The 15782-nt window shown below is 32.7% G+C and overlaps 2 protein-coding genes across 2 annotated transcripts; one reads left to right on the forward strand and one right to left on the reverse strand.

The window, feature by feature from the left end:
* On the forward strand, positions 4351–5750 carry LOC104786853 (WUSCHEL-related homeobox 3-like). Its single transcript, XM_010512308.2, has 2 exons — positions 4351–4773; positions 5072–5750. The coding sequence occupies exons 1-2, from the start codon at positions 4351–4353 to the stop codon at positions 5366–5368; spliced, it is 720 nt and encodes a 239-aa protein (XP_010510610.1). The 3' UTR covers positions 5369–5750.
* On the reverse strand, positions 9333–15079 carry LOC104786854 (kinesin-like protein KIN-5A). The gene is made up of 21 exons (XM_010512309.1): positions 14889–15079; positions 14356–14602; positions 14109–14238; positions 13866–14021; positions 13293–13769; positions 13079–13176; positions 12828–12984; positions 12674–12743; positions 12503–12579; positions 12361–12414; positions 12158–12238; positions 11947–12058; positions 11755–11841; positions 11505–11680; positions 11252–11413; positions 10889–11155; positions 10515–10804; positions 10318–10419; positions 10114–10223; positions 9875–10026; positions 9333–9765 (listed from the first exon to the last, which is right to left on the reverse strand). Exons 2-21 carry the CDS (start codon positions 14538–14540, stop codon positions 9553–9555), a joined length of 3156 nt encoding a protein of 1051 aa, XP_010510611.1. The 5' UTR covers positions 14541–14602; positions 14889–15079; the 3' UTR covers positions 9333–9552.

Consider the following 15782-nt stretch of genomic DNA (forward strand, 5'->3'; position numbering starts at 1 on the left):
AATTGTGTATGGGAGGAGAAAAGAAAGAAAGAACAGAAAAGTCAGCAATTTCAGAACTTAGAAAAGAAAGGTACGGACAGTGTCTGCCATATTTTGATCAGTCACTCGTCAAATCATCTCTCTCTCTTTTTTTTTAATAGTTTTTTTGTATGTTTTTTTTTCTTCTTCTAGCTTAACCTTTTTGTATTTTGTTAATTAACTAATCATATCTAATATCTTATTTCTGTAACGTGTCATATTTTGGATTCAACTGTTGTTTTACGATTGAATTTTTATTAATTGTATTTTTATGAACGTACTTGTTCAAAATGCTACAATCTTCATGTTAGAAATATAAACTATTTAAGTTCATACACGGTAATTTCTCAATTTTACATACTAATTAAGACACACAACATTTTTAGTTACACATCAAAATCTGAAATACAAAACCATAAAAATAAATTATATCCAAAACATAGATAAAATTTTTGGATACACTTACACCAATCTATATTTAAAATGTTTGGTGTGACACCTCCAGGCTTCTGTGATGTGAGTCCTCTTCTAAGATGAAAAAGAATCACATACATGATGTACATATTGATGGACAAAAATAATCTATTGAACGGTCACTGTTAGAAATGTGTAAATATATATGCAACTAATTAGAACGTGTATCACATTCATTAACTTCAACGGACTTGGGATGTTAAGGCCTCTATCGTTTATCCAGAAGATATAGTTTAGTTTTGATATTGGAATCTCAAATTTTTTAGGCAAAGTTGACTTGCACACTGACACGTCGCTTATAATCATAACTCAATATTTTTAGCTGAAAATTAACATTAAGACCTCGACAAGAATGAAATGTCTTGGAACCAAAATTATTTAACTTTCGTTTTCATGTATACATATCAATTTTCTTAAAGAAAGCTTTTCAAATTCCTTAAATTGAAATATTAAAATTTTAAGTCTATTTAATTATTTATCATGATTCTTATAGAATTTTACCATCACATATGTATGCAGGTCCGGGTTAAAGCTAGGGCGAGAGGAACGGATGCCATGGGACAAAAATTTTTTTTTGGGAAAAGCTTAAGCATTTGGAGTCCAAGAAAAAGGAAAAAAAATTTTATATTGAAAAAGGTCCAAAAAAATCTATACGCTTAGGGACAAATTTTTTTTTGAGACGGGACTATGTATGTATGTAAGCAATATTTCAAATTCAAGACGTAGCTATCGAATCAAGACTTTAGAAATTGTACTATCCAAATGATATATAAGTTTTTTTTTTTGTGAACAGATAAACGCAGTAAAATTACATAAAACTTCTTGATAACAAGTATTTGTTTACGAAAACTTTGTAAATGATCAACAATGTAATGAATTTCGCTAAATATGAAATTTTAGTATATTTTCAGTCGAATATATGTGATTGTATCTCAAAAATGGAACCGAAATGGTTATGTTTTCTTGAAGTATAGTAACTTGAAAAAATTGAGTTTGACATTCTTTTTGAGATAATTTATATGGTCCAACTTCGCAGTTACTTCATCTATTGGTACGTCGTTGTTGTAGGTTTACGAATCTTAACTAGTTTACAGATTAGTTCTAGTATATGATTCAATGTATATGCACGTACGTGTGTACGTGAATGAAATTAAAAAAAGACGGAAGCATACGTACAAGCATCATCGTGCAATAAAGTGTACTCATAGAATTTTTAGTTTGAAAAAGAGACAAATGGGGACAAAAGAGAGGAAATGCGAAACAGCAAAAGAGCTGTTTGGTATTTTACCAACAGTTTAGGATTTAATAAGAATGTTGACAGAACACTACGCATTTATGTGAATGAATACAACATTTTTTTTTTTAATCTATAGAGAAAATAGAATTGAAAAAGAGACAGTACTGTTAAAAGGAAATGCAGAGGCAAATTGCAATTTGTCTGCATGCATGCATTTATAGTCTTGTCTCTTAGTATTTTTTACAAAAAGAAAAAAAAAGAGCAAAAAATTTATCCAATAAGGAATGTATACATGGTAATCTAACATAATATTAGTGTAAACATTTTTAAATTAATATTACTAATTTTATACTCTCTTTGTTTCTAATTAATTAACTTATTTTGACTCATATTAAGAATATTTACTAAAATTTAATCAGAAATGCATTATTTTGTGATTTAAGTTTTTCAGTAAATCTAAACCAACAGTATATACTGTATTTTTTTTTTTGAAGTTTACAGTTTATCAATAAAAACTAATAGATAATTAAAAACCTCAAAAACTATATATGTTTTTCAAACAGAAGTTTTTCCTAGAAAATTGATTAATAAAGACAGAGGGACGGAGTCATTAGTAAGATTATATTGGTATCACGTGTTCGAACAAAAAAGTTCTGCAAGGGCTGGCTATGCAAGATCAGCTCAAAACCTTGTGAGTTTTTGAATGTCTTCTAGTGTATGTACACACCTTCATGGTATATGAATTCATTAAGAATATAACATATTTTAGATTTTGATAAACAATATTGTATGTTTCTTTTGGATAATTCGTTATGAAGTCCGGAACGAGTAAACCTAAACTAGTACTTAACTAACTAACTATGGTGTTTCGTTACCATATATATATCCGTCCAAGAAATTAAATTAGATTTTAGTTACATGAATGGAATCATGGAAACATAACATTCAAGTTATAATGTGTGCATTTACCGACCTGAAACTTTTCTTCACCAAGCCAACCAAATCAAAGTATAAACTAATTAGTTTTTTTATTTGATTGAAATGTTATTTGCGTAGAAATTAAAATTTGGAATTTCAAGATGAGAACATAAATATCCTTTAAGGCCCCAAAAAAAATGAATATCCAGAATCAAGAATGTTGACAGAGGGGCAGAGACAGGGCTTTAGAGCCTATAGACAACTAATAATAGGTGCGAATGCTAATGCATGCAATGTTTTTGCATGCAGACGTTAAAGTCAAAATGCTCAGTTTTCTGGAGATTCTAAACAGACAATTCTATGCTGTGATGTGATATTTGAAGCAAAATTTTATGTAACAAAATCTGTTAAATTAATACATGTCAACTCTTACATAATATGGTATGTAAAATAAAATTAAATGTACTTGTGATTAAATTATACAATGTGTATGTAAATCACGAAAACATAATTAATACATAGAACGTGTATGTTTTCATTTCACATTGTTGTTACCCAATTTACTAACTTGTCTGTCCATGTAAAGATTGGAGAAAATTTACCCATTTTATTTTTCTTTTAGTATGATGTGTCAACGTCATCCTGTTGAGAGAAGTAAATCATAATAAAGTAATTATGACATAATCATTTAAGTTTCTCCTCATTCTCCTTTCATCCTCTCTCTCTGCATCATACATGCAAATTCACACAGATATATACATATTTATCTATTCTAGGTCTTGATATGATTGATCATATTTTAGTGATAATATCTATAAACCACAAAAATGTAGTTTTATCATTTGTTAATGAGTACTGGCGTTTTTCTTTGTCTTGTATGATGTTTTTATCTTTCTGCACAAAATAAATGTAAAAATACTAATAAGACTGTGGTTTTTATGTTTACACAGACGGATGTGTCAATGTCTTAATTAATTGTATGAGAGAATTGTACATATTTTTTAAAAAAAAGAACCTATTGAATGATCCACCTCGAGAACCCATGCACCTTCATTGTTTCTCTTTGATTTTTGTACCTCTTCTCTCTTTTCTCTATCCTCTTAAGTTGGCATATTAATTATTAATTAAAGAATGTCACAAACTATTCTACAAAAGAAGTGATTATATAGGATCCGCTTATATATCTAACGTTTCGTTATATTTGAAACCAATGATGTTTAAATTATTTGCAAAGGGTTTTGAAATAAGATATAGTTCTCATTATGTGATATATGGTATATAAATCTCTTCTGCATGTATTAATATATACTACTGTATAAAAAAGTGAAAACTCCCGACAAAATAAACTTTGATAGGTGAAAACTATAGTTATTCCAAAAAAATATATTCCTTTATAAATTATATTCAAAATTTACAGAGAGTACGTATTAATTTGGAGCATATGGGATGGGCCGGTTTCAGTGTAAAACATAAAAAACAATATAGTACAATCTTCTTTCTTTATGTTTATTTTCTGTCTAACCCTTCCCTCTCTTGCGTCCCTTTCCCAATGCACTTTAATAGTATTATTTATAACTTTTACCATTTTTTCTCCAACCATATAAACATCCACACACGCACATCTCATTCTCTCTATATATATGTAACCCTAAGTGTGAGTGTGAAGATAGCATATCAATATTTGTCTAAACAAAAGTAATAATATGAGTCCTGTGGCTTCAACGAGGTGGTGTCCGACGCCGGAGCAACTGATGATCTTGGAAGAGATGTACCGGAGCGGTATACGGACTCCGAATGCGGTTCAGATACAACAGATCACAGCTCACTTGGCGTTCTATGGTCGGATCGAGGGTAAAAACGTCTTTTATTGGTTTCAGAACCATAAGGCTAGAGATAGACAGAAGCTGAGGAAGAAGCTAGCCAAGCAACTTCATCAACAACAACATCAACTTCAACTCCAACTTCAACAAATCAAACCAAAACCAATATCACCGATGATTATGTCTCAACCAGATAATAATAGTAATATCATTGATCATCATAATCCTTACCATCATCATCGCCCATATGATCATATGTCTTTCACCTGCTGCTCTCACGCTTCTCCCATGTGTCTTCCTCATCCGGTATGTATTTCTAATTGTATGCCTTTTTTGTTGTTAAGATTTATTCTTATATAGTTAAATTTTGATGCAAATGTTCTGATAAAAATCGGCCTTTCAAAGGTTTGAACCTACTCTATGCTTGATTACAATACCATACATATCTTGTTTAATTTAAAAGTTTTACATGAAAATTTTGCAAGTCTCAAGTGAGAATACTCCTTTTTTTTTTAGGAGAATATGAACTTGTTAATATTTTTTGTTTCTCTTTTAAAATATTGTACTTTGATCATTGTTAGATGCATTTTTATGGAAAATATAGGGAAATGGAGGAGAAGCTCAAAACAAAGTGATGAATGAATATTATTGCACCAAAAGTGGAGCTGAAGAGATGTTGATGCATAAACCAATCACGGGTCCAAACTCATCGTACGGTCGAGATTGGATGATGATGATGGATATGGGCCCACGACCATCATATCCCTCATCATCATCAACATCAACATCACCCATTCCATGTTGTAACATGATGATGAGCAGTGCAAAGATACCATTGAAAACCCTTGAACTTTTCCCAATCTCATCCATCAACTCAAAGCAAGACAGTACCAAAATTTAAAGAAAAGACAACAAATACAAAAGAGATTCTGCAGGTGTTTCATTCATGTATCAGTACTGTATGATGTGTCAAAGGGTAAGAAGAAAACACGTGTACTTGAGGGTAAAGTAATAGCCGTTGGATACAATTCGTTGAATAACTACACCTCTCTCTATCTCTCCTTTCATATGTCTCTATCTCCGCATGCAGTAGAACTAGTGGGTAGTTTTAATTAATTTTGTTAAAAGTTTTTTTTTTTTTTTGTAAGATCTTTGATGGGGTTGGGAGTTATTATGAGTTGTTAAAATGGGTGTCTTGGTTTCTGTAATTGCATGCATGCATGCATGCATGTGTAGGCTATTGTCTTTAGGACTAGACAGTGAGAAAGATCTCCTTTGTCTAATGTGTAACTTCACTCTTTATTTTGATGTGGTCACCTTTCTTTTGATGTGTACCATGATTCTCTCCTTTTTCTCTTTTATTTTCTCATCATAATAATAAGTATAAGTTAAAAGTGATTACAAAGTTTTGTTGCCTTCTGTTAATTAAGAAAATTAGAACTTCACATCATTATTAATAATTTCCGTGTATATATCCATCATATACATAAACACATGATTTGATGATTCTAGTATATATGAGTGTTTTACAAAAGAAATAATAAAAGTATTAGTATGACTGTAGTGAAATAAGAGAAAGTATTAGTAGCATTGGGTATGGAGGTTCGAAATTTAACATGGTTTCTCCCGGTTCCGGAAAATTAGTCTTTGGATTTAGGAAATAATTAGGATCACTCATGAGTTATAAAAAAAAAAAGAAAAAAAAAGGAAAATATGGGCTAATGAAATGTATTGTGGGTTTATTTCTTGATTAAACTTAGAACTTCTGTGTTTGTGTATTATATGAAAACACATGCATTATATATGATCCGATTTTGTCCAAAAAAACAAANAAAAAATATATATATATATATATATATATATATATATATATATGATCCGATGAAACTATAGTTTACTGAAACAATCGATTAAATTCAATATATGGGAATACGAGTATCTAATAAAGTTGGTGATGGTGATTGGTGATTGGTGAGTGTGTGATTACTGATTTGTGATTATATTGAATAAAGTTGTAAAATATCTTAAAGGATTGTGTCATAAATAACAAACCACCATCAGTCCTAGCTAGCGCTTGTAGATGTGTAAGTGGGTTAGTTAGGTTGATTTATCAGCTCTCTTTTGGATTTGGCAGATTGCTGTATATTTTGAAGGGAATTGCTAAAGAGAATTATTTTGACCAATATAAAAATAGTTAAGAATTAGTGGGGGTAGGCCATCATCATCTCTTATACTCTGTCATTAGGAAAATGACTATAGTAACCAGTGATTCAGAGTGAAGTCACAAGTGTCGTGTTTTGGAAAAATGTGTAAATGAGCTATAAAGGTGTATTTTAGAATTTTAGACTATGAATATTTCAACGTATACATGTTATAAGTTAGAACAAAGCTATATATAGGCATGTCAATTAGGACCAAAGCCCGCGGGCTGGCCCGGTCCGGCTCTGAAAAACACAGGGCTCGGGCTTTAATATATATGTCCAGAAAAAATCGGGCCTTTCAGGCTCAGCCCGTTTGGGCTATAGGGTTTTTCGGGCTTAGTCCGACCGGGCTCGGATCAGCCCGAAAAGCTCTTTAACAAATATATTTGTACTTTTTTGTTAACATTTTTGTTTGATTGTAATATTTGATTAACAATTTATTGTAAATAAAGTTTTAAACTTTAATCCTAGTTTTCATATTTACTTAATAACCATACTTAATACTTTAAAATTTTTATTAATGATATTTTATATGAATTATATCTATACTATTAAATGGGAAGTACACTTAGGGATAAAAAAAAACAAAAACATGACATATATCCATGTTGCCAAACAGACCAACTTGCCTACATAATTAAACTAAAAAAAATTAAACTTTCCTAAACCAGTGGTAACAATTATAAAAGAAATAAATGATTAACTCTTTCATAAGTAAATTTCCCTAAAAAAATGGTAACAATTACTAAAGAAATAAATGACTTTTCCAATATTTTAGGAAACTATATTAACTATAAAAGATACATTCCTATATTTTATGAAATTATATTAATTACAAATAACAAATTTAAATATTTGACATACCGTCACTCTAAAAAAATTACAGCCAATAAGATTACAAAATGAAAATTTTAAATATTATAATAAAACAAAATTATTTCTATTAACAATTCCTTGAATTTATATAGTTATTAGAATTTTATAAAATAATAAGAGAGTTTTGCAATTAATAAAACTTATCATTTAACAAGATTTCCATAACAACTGTATCTAATTAATTTTTAATAGTAATATGAAAATAACTTAACTTTAATTTAAACAGATGATTTATTTTAAGAAATCTTGAAATAAATCAGTAATTAGTTTACCAAATATCTAAAATTAAGGGATTATTTCTAAAACTAACTTTATATATATACTCTCATCGGTTTAATAGGACTTGCAAAATCTAGACAATTAATTCATTATCCAAATCTAATCATCCATATAGATTCAAACATATTGTATATGCATTAACTGAAAAATAAATAAGCTTTTAAAAGATTTTTTTAATAGATTTTTGTTATTTTAAACGTAAAAGTAAAAAATGTTTAGCTAACTCTTTCCAGCCTATAAATAGAGTAATCGATTTAACATTCACATATCATATACACCACTCTAACACTATTGTTCTATCTCTTTGTTTCTGCAAAAAAAAAAAATGTATATGTCTCTGTATTTAAGTTTGCATATATGCATATACTTTGCTAACATCTACTATATTCTTTTTTTTAGTTCACCAATACTATGTTTTATGTCCTGTTTATCATTTATTATTCTTATGAATTGTTAAATTTATAATTTTCAATCGTGTACATAAGCATATACAAATCAAGACTTTTTTCGACAGCATACATTTTTTACCTAGAGATTGTATATAAGGGAGGATTGTGGTATGAACGGGTGTTCATCCAATTGACATAGCATCTACAAAACAAGAAAATTACATATCTATTGAGAATGTATGTTTTTGATCGAAAATACAAATTGGTCCCATATTGAGAATGTTTTCTTTTATGCAACGGAAATTTGAGAACGGGTGTAGGACATGATGGAACATGATAAAACGGAAAGAGAATTACGTCCACCCCTAAATATTTGTATTTGTCTCAAACGAGTTTTCATCGTTGTTAGCGGTTATATATTTGATTTGATAGTTCACTAATTTAATAGAATCTAACCAATCATTTATCTGATTTAGTTTGTTATCAGTCCAACCATTATGTTGTTCCAAATTTTAAAATATTGGTGAACCCATTATTATTTTAAATTTTCAAACATTAATAAATTAAACCAAAAAAATCAGACTAAAATCTCAATTAGTATGAGTTTGATTATGACTACTAAAATAAATTAGTTTATAAACATAACCCCGCACGTATGTGCGGGTCCGAACCTAGTATTGGTTTATTTGGTTAAAGTAATCAAAATTTTATTTAGTTTTAAACCTTTTCTATTAAATTAAATTGGTTGTAGTGAATATAGATGAGTTATTAAATTTTTGATTGATTTGTTTTATATTGCACCTTCAAACACTGCTTTTTAAGGCTTATAAGTTAGAATTTTTGATCGGTAAGATAAACCCGAAAAAGCCCGAAAGCCATGTAGCCCTGTTAGGGCCGGGCTCGGGCTTTAAAATATAGGCTAGGAATATTTCGGGCCGGGCCGGACTTAAACATATGCGGGCTTTACAGGTTTCGGACCGGGCCGGGCCGGGCCAAGCCAGCCCGATTGACACCCCTAGCTATATATGGTGAAGCTGGTGGTGAACCAACAAAGGTCTCTCACGGTAACAGAATAAGGGAGAGGCATCTCACTGTAAAGAACACATAGAAGAACAAATAATAACTATACGATCCTATCTTTCTGCTGAAATGATTCTTTCGAAGTGTTAATAATACAATCAAATATCTCTACCATGAGAAAAATTGTAAAATATAGCTAAGACAGTGAGTTCAAAAACAAAAACAAAAAACGGAGAGATCTGATCGTTCTATACACTCTTGTTACCGTGTTACTACATAAATTTCACGGAACTCGAACACAACAAAACGTATCTTTTTTTTTAGTTGATGGCCGTTAACGGTGGTCGACCGTTACTACTAAGGTGTTTAGCATCTCCGTTAGATTGCTGCAGCATCTGTTTGGGCGACTTTGAGGAATCGTGAAACGCTTTCAACAATTCCTCAAACGACGGCGTTTTCAGTTCTTCTATTGATCCTACCGTTGGAATGTTGTACTCTCTCTTCCTTGGCGTTGAGCTTGTTGCTTCATCCACCTGTTTATTTAATTTTGTCCAGTATATTAGATAATGTGATTAATAAACAATTTTGTTCAGATTCAATCATGTTATATGATTAAAATAAAAAATGAACAGAACGTGTTACCTTGTACTCGTGACCAAGACATTTTCCTGTCTTTTCTTTGATGTCTACGACGTTCCCATCATGGTGACTTCTTAGTTCTTTCAAGTTTTCAGAACAAGGAGCGATTGTGGAATTAACATCCGCTGATGCGTCTTTATCGAGTTGTAAAGATTCTGCGAATTTGAAATAATAGAATCAAATATATAAGAAGATAGATTGTTTATATATATGAATGGATCTTTGAACTGAATTAGACTTACGGTCAATGGATGAGATGATATCGCTGTTTGCAGACTCGACATCGCTTAATGTGGTTGCGACCGCAGAAGAAAACTGCGCTCGTAGTTTCTCATTGTTTTCTATGGCTCCTCTGGTTTTATCATTCACATAAAGAAAGATCAGTTTGAATTTTGGATAATGTATATAAAAAAATATTTGCAAGGAAGCATAGTAAGGTGCATTACCGGATGATAGAATCCGCGGATGCAACATTCCTCTTCTCTAGATCAACCAAAGATTCTTGAGCGGTCTTCCATTGTTGAGTTCCGATTCTGGAATTCTCCAGGCTATGAAAAACAATGATGGACTCAAAGAATTAATACTGGCACAACAAAGTAATTGAATTTGTTTTGGGTTGAATCGAATAGAAAGTGAATAATACCATTTAAGAAGCATGTTTTGCATATCTTCCTTTGCAACCTCAACTGCGGAAACGTTATCGAGATGATGAGATTCCACTTGGCTCATGTGAGCGTTCCATTGGACTTTAACTGACGAAGCTGAATCTTTCATTGCAGACATTTCTTGCTGTAATGCTCCGGTTTGGGATGATGATCCGTCGCGAATATCCTGCACAGCCATCTGAACCAATTCCTTCTTCCTAGCGTTTGAACTCGCTAGTAACTCCGCCACCTTTTCAAGCATTTGTTTTTCTTCATTTGCAATGGATTCCTGAAATATAAAACAATATCCTATAAATCTAGCATAAGAGAAGCTGAGTATCTAGAATTAGAGAAGGAGTAGCGAAAAACTTACCTCAAATTTCTTAGTGAATGCAGATAATTTCTGCTCATTGACGTTTTGAGCATCTTCTGCTAGCTTTGTCAGCTTAGTGGAATGAGTGTCTAGAGTCTTGAAGAAGTCTAACATCACAGTGGAGACCGATTTAGCAGACTCCATTGAACGGGAATGCAAATCGCGCTGTTGCTGTGTAAATGCAGAGAGCTTCTCCTCTTGGTTGTGAAGGCTACCTTGAAGCCCTTCAAGTAGTGCATACGCCTCTGATGTAAATCCTTTAAACATCTAATTCAAAACACCAGTTCATAGGGTCAAGAGTAGTCACTCATAAGAATATTAGTTCTTCATAATAAATAGGCTATAGGATGATTCACTTCTTACATCTTCCAGTGCACAAGAATGTTTTGTCACTTCCGAGTTCAAGTAATTCAAAGTCGATTGGCTAGACTTATCTAAGTTCCCTGCTATATCATCTAAAGACTTGATGCCTGAATTGTACTTTTCCTTCAACTGTGCTAAACTTCCCTGTAGTGTTTCAGTAGCCTGCAGAGAATACGATTAATTGTGTGAGTAAACATAACCGAAGATAGGCATCACTGTTTAAAAAGGTAAGCTAGAAACTTGTGTAACCTACCTCTGTCTTTGCAGATACGAAAGATGCCATAACTTTTTCCATGTCTTGCAATTGTTTTTCCTGCTGGCTCACTGAACCTGCAACACTGTTGTTCAAGAGCTCAAGTTGCCGTAGCAGTTGTGACTGGAACTCTTGGATGAGCGATCTATTGCTGTCTTCAATTTTGTCCTTCCTCTCTGGAAACGATAGTTGAGTTAGTTTTCAGAATGTGATGGCAACAATGGAAGAGAAGAGAGAGAGCAATACACACCTATTTTGGCGAACAAGTTGGAAACATCGGATGCTGCATTTGCCAACTCTGCCTGAAGCTCGACAGCACGGTCAACAAGTGTTTTCTCTGAGAAAATGTGAAAAAGGTGTTAACCTGTGATATCATCTCAAAGATACAACTATTCAAATATCGACGAACAGGAGAAATAAACTCAGCTTGTTTCCAACATACCAGATTTAAGGAGATTGGATATCAAGTACTCTTTATCCTTAATTGTTGCAACGGCCTGTCTATGTTTCTCTTCCAGATCTAACAATGCTTGTTCCGTTTCCCAGAGTTTTTTCTGAAATCAGAGAAAGAAAAGAGTATAAAAAGGTATGCATGTCAGTGGAAATGGAACTGTGCTCGGCAACAAGCCACAGAACAAAAGAACTAGTAATACCTCAGTCTTACTAAGCTTCTCTCTCAGTCCAGCAGTTACAAGCTGTTCCGAGTTGTACAGCTCTTGAAGTTGAACAATTTGCTATATTCAACAATCAGAATTGTCAGCATATTTGGTAGTCGGTAAGGAACCAACTGAAAATTTAATCCTACAAGCAAAAGGGACAGAGAAACAAAAGTTCACTATAATCCTTTCAAGCTCACCTTGTCTTTAGCTTCTCCCTCAACTTCCATTTGCTCTATCTTTTCAGCCATAGCCTGCAGAAACCGATAGAGAATGAACTCTGAATCTATAATCTAAAATTGTAAAATGATTGTGGCACTTATTCCTTGATAAGAACAGCACCTTTTTCTCGGCTTCTTCTTGAATATATCTCTCCTTAGGAATATAAATTCCATTTTTCTCCCTTGTAGCATAGACCTCTGATACAGTCAAGAACAGAGAGTTAACCCAAGAGGTTCACTATAAGTATTTGATAAGCAAAGGAGATCCTCAATATGTGACAAAAATATATACCTTGCTTTAGACGTTCAATTTCAGAATACAAGTCTTTCATAATAGCTGATTTCATCATCTTCTGGTTAACCTGATTGTAGCAGAACAAGTGTTATATGAGTAAAGTGGCAGAAATACAAAAGAAGCATATTTCATGTATTAGTGTTTGACAGACCTCTGGTTTATTTTTGATGTGTTTCGCACGGTGGGCATAATCAAGTGTGCTGAGTGTTTCTTCCAGGCAATGAACAGAGGGTGACACTGTAGCAATTACACATGTTTTTGTTTTTCCTCCCAAAGAGTCTCTTAATAATCTTGTCAACTTGCTTTCTCTGAAATTTAAATGCGTATAATCGTATGATTAGAAACCTGTATTGTATCAAATCTTACAGACAGAGATCTGTGAAGTCAAAATCTTTCTCTTACCTATATGGAATATGACCAGAGTGTTCAACCAACGCATTTATGACACGTCCAAGTGTGAGCAAACTTTTGTTGATCTCACCAGCTTCCCTGGCTCTACCCTGCAATATAGTGATCTCATATATGTTAGTAAAATCATGATGTAAGACATACTACTATACTGTCAATGATAAAATCATGGTTCTTTACTGTTGGATCTATTATATGTTATGTGTACCTCTCGAGCACCAGACCGTGAAATATTCTCTGAACCAGCAAGATCAACAAGATTTAGCTTTCCGCTTTTGACAATCTCTTCCCCCTCTGGAGTACACTCCTTAATATGGATTGTCACCGAAAATATTGAATGAGATCTACTACTTTGCTTGTTGAGAAGAGTCTCTGCTGTGCGTCTCTTGGCTGATCCTTTCTCCAACACTTTATAAATCTCATCAGCAGTAGACACTATTTCTTCTTCCAAACCTCTCACAAAAACGCCACCTTTGCCGTCTTCCATAAGGGCCAGAGGTTTCTTTGATTTATCATCCGTAAACTTTGTTTCTTCAGGAGCTAAAAGGTCTGTCAGTTCTTCATTGTAGAGCTCAAGAAAAGAAACTTTCAAACTGTACTCAGCAGCACTTTGTGCTTCCAGTATATCAAATATCTGTTTAACTGCTCTAGGGATAACACCTGCATCACTAGGAATTTCACCGTTCTGGAAAGAAAAAGAAACAGGTTCCATCAAATGAGGATTCTTTACCATATCAGTGAAAATACTTCAAAAATGATGTTCTTGAACTAGTTGGGTTACCTTTTTCCTTGCTCCTCCTTCCATTGTGTATGTCTTACCAGTTCCCGTTTGCCCATATGCAAAGATGGTGCAATTATACCCATCAAGAACCTCAAAAACAATGGGAGAAACTGCTTGATGATACAGGTCCTTTTGTTGGGATGTTGGCCCAAAAACCTAACAAATTTCACAAATTACTAAGCATGAGACTATCTTTCAGAAACTTAAAAACAAAACAAAAAACGTAAAGAGATGAACAAAAACCTTGTCAAACAAAAACGTTTTATCAATCTGCTTCCCAGCTATATTCTGTGCTACCGCCACTTCCTTTTTGCGGTCATTGCAGGTAAGTACCGCAGGTGTTTGTAACCTAGTCTCCTCAGAATTAAACGGTCTGAAAATTCACAGAACCAACCACCAGAGAGTAAAGATTATTAGCACACTAAAATACCAAAAAAAAGAAGCTTCTTACAACCGTCCTGCCAAAAAAGGGAATTAATGCAAAATGTACCTGCAACGAACGATGACTTGTATATTCACACCCTTCTCTTTCTCATTCTTGCTAACTGGATTCGAGTTTGAGTTTGTTGAATTAGAGTCAACTACTCGAAAATCTCGATTTGACTTCTCAGTCGAACGCGGAGTCTGACATGGAGATTTCGCCGAGCTTCCTCTCTTCGAATTGTTAGAATCCATCTCCTCTTCGTCTCTCCTTTTCTTGAAATAATTTCGTAAAGCAACCAAAACCTAATCTATCTCTGCATCAACGGAGAAACAAAAACCCTATCAACCGCCATAGTAAGTCAAAAACAAAACGATCCACACAAAACAAAGCTTAAATCTCAAAATCATCAAATCCAATCTACAAATTAACAAATTCACGCCCTAAAACATTGAACAAAAAAAAAACAAATCCGTAATCTCAAATTAATCCTACAAATCACGCATAAACCTCGAAAAAAAACTACGATTAGAAATGGAAGATTCAAAAACTCAAAAAACGCGTCTCTAAATCTCCAGAAAATTTTGGGCGAAGAAATGTACCGATCGAGGAGTTTAGATTCCGATTTCCTTGAAGCAATCTCGCGATTTCAAATACAAATTCGAATTTGAATTTCTTTTTTTTCTCAGGCGATGTGGTGGTTTAGTTTTTAATCTTCGCCGATGAAGAAGAAGAGAGATGAATATGGAAGAATGAAAAAAATATAAAGACGCTTCTGAGAGAACAAAAAAAATAAAAGGTTAAATTAGAACGAAGAGCTAAAATATGAAATTTTCGGAGGATTAAAAAACAAATAAAAAATAAATGAGCCGTTACGGTAGGCGTTTGTCGTTTGACTTGTTAGACGCTTGATGGAGCCTAACGGCGTTAAATTTTGAACCGTTATATTTGTAAAAAAGTCCGTGATCCGACCGTTGTGAAAAAGGACAACACGCAAATAAAGAAGAGGTGATTTGAAAACTTTCGAATTTTTATTTATTTTTGAAGTATTTTTGTTTTGTTCATTACTCCCTTAATTCTTCTTAATATATGTGATTTGCCCATAATGATTTGAAAGCTTATACTATAGTGATATTTAACAGCTTGATTTCTTATAATTAAAATTTATATTGTTTTGATATAAAGTATTTCTTAGAATTAAATTAAGAAGTTAATGATCATTTCTCTAATTTGAAACCCTATGAACACAAATCTAGACTTGTACATTGTGAATTTTGGAGTCAAAATATGATTTGATTTAACAAAGAAAATAGTATATAGTTTTAAATGAAATAGCCATATTAATATATTACTATGATGTTACTCAATTCGAGAATAGCCATATTAATATATTACTATGATGTTACTCAATTCGAGAAATTGGTATATGACTATATGTTAAGTAGAAAAAAAAAACATGGCCTCACGTCGAGGGACGTATATGTGAAAGAGGGGGG

The sequence above is a fragment of the Camelina sativa genome, chromosome 5, assembly GCF_000633955.1.
Source record: "Camelina sativa cultivar DH55 chromosome 5, Cs, whole genome shotgun sequence".
Taxonomy (NCBI): domain Eukaryota; kingdom Viridiplantae; phylum Streptophyta; class Magnoliopsida; order Brassicales; family Brassicaceae; genus Camelina; species Camelina sativa.

Coding starts and splice junctions, on each gene's coding strand:
- LOC104786853 (XM_010512308.2), top strand. CDS start 4,351: ATGAGTCCTGTGGCTTCAACGAGGTGGTGTCCGACGCCGGAGCAACTG. Junction 4,774..5,071: donor CCATGTGTCTTCCTCATCCG/GTATGTATTTCT, acceptor TGGAAAATATAG/GGAAATGGAGGAGAAGCTCA.
- LOC104786854 (XM_010512309.1), bottom strand. CDS start 14,540: ATGGATTCTAACAATTCGAAGAGAGGAAGCTCGGCGAAATCTCCATGT. Junction 13,177..13,292: donor CACGGTCTGGTGCTCGAGAG/GTACACATAACA, acceptor ACTATATTGCAG/GGTAGAGCCAGGGAAGCTGG. Junction 11,156..11,251: donor ATTCTTGTGCACTGGAAGAT/GTAAGAAGTGAA, acceptor GTTTTGAATTAG/ATGTTTAAAGGATTTACATC.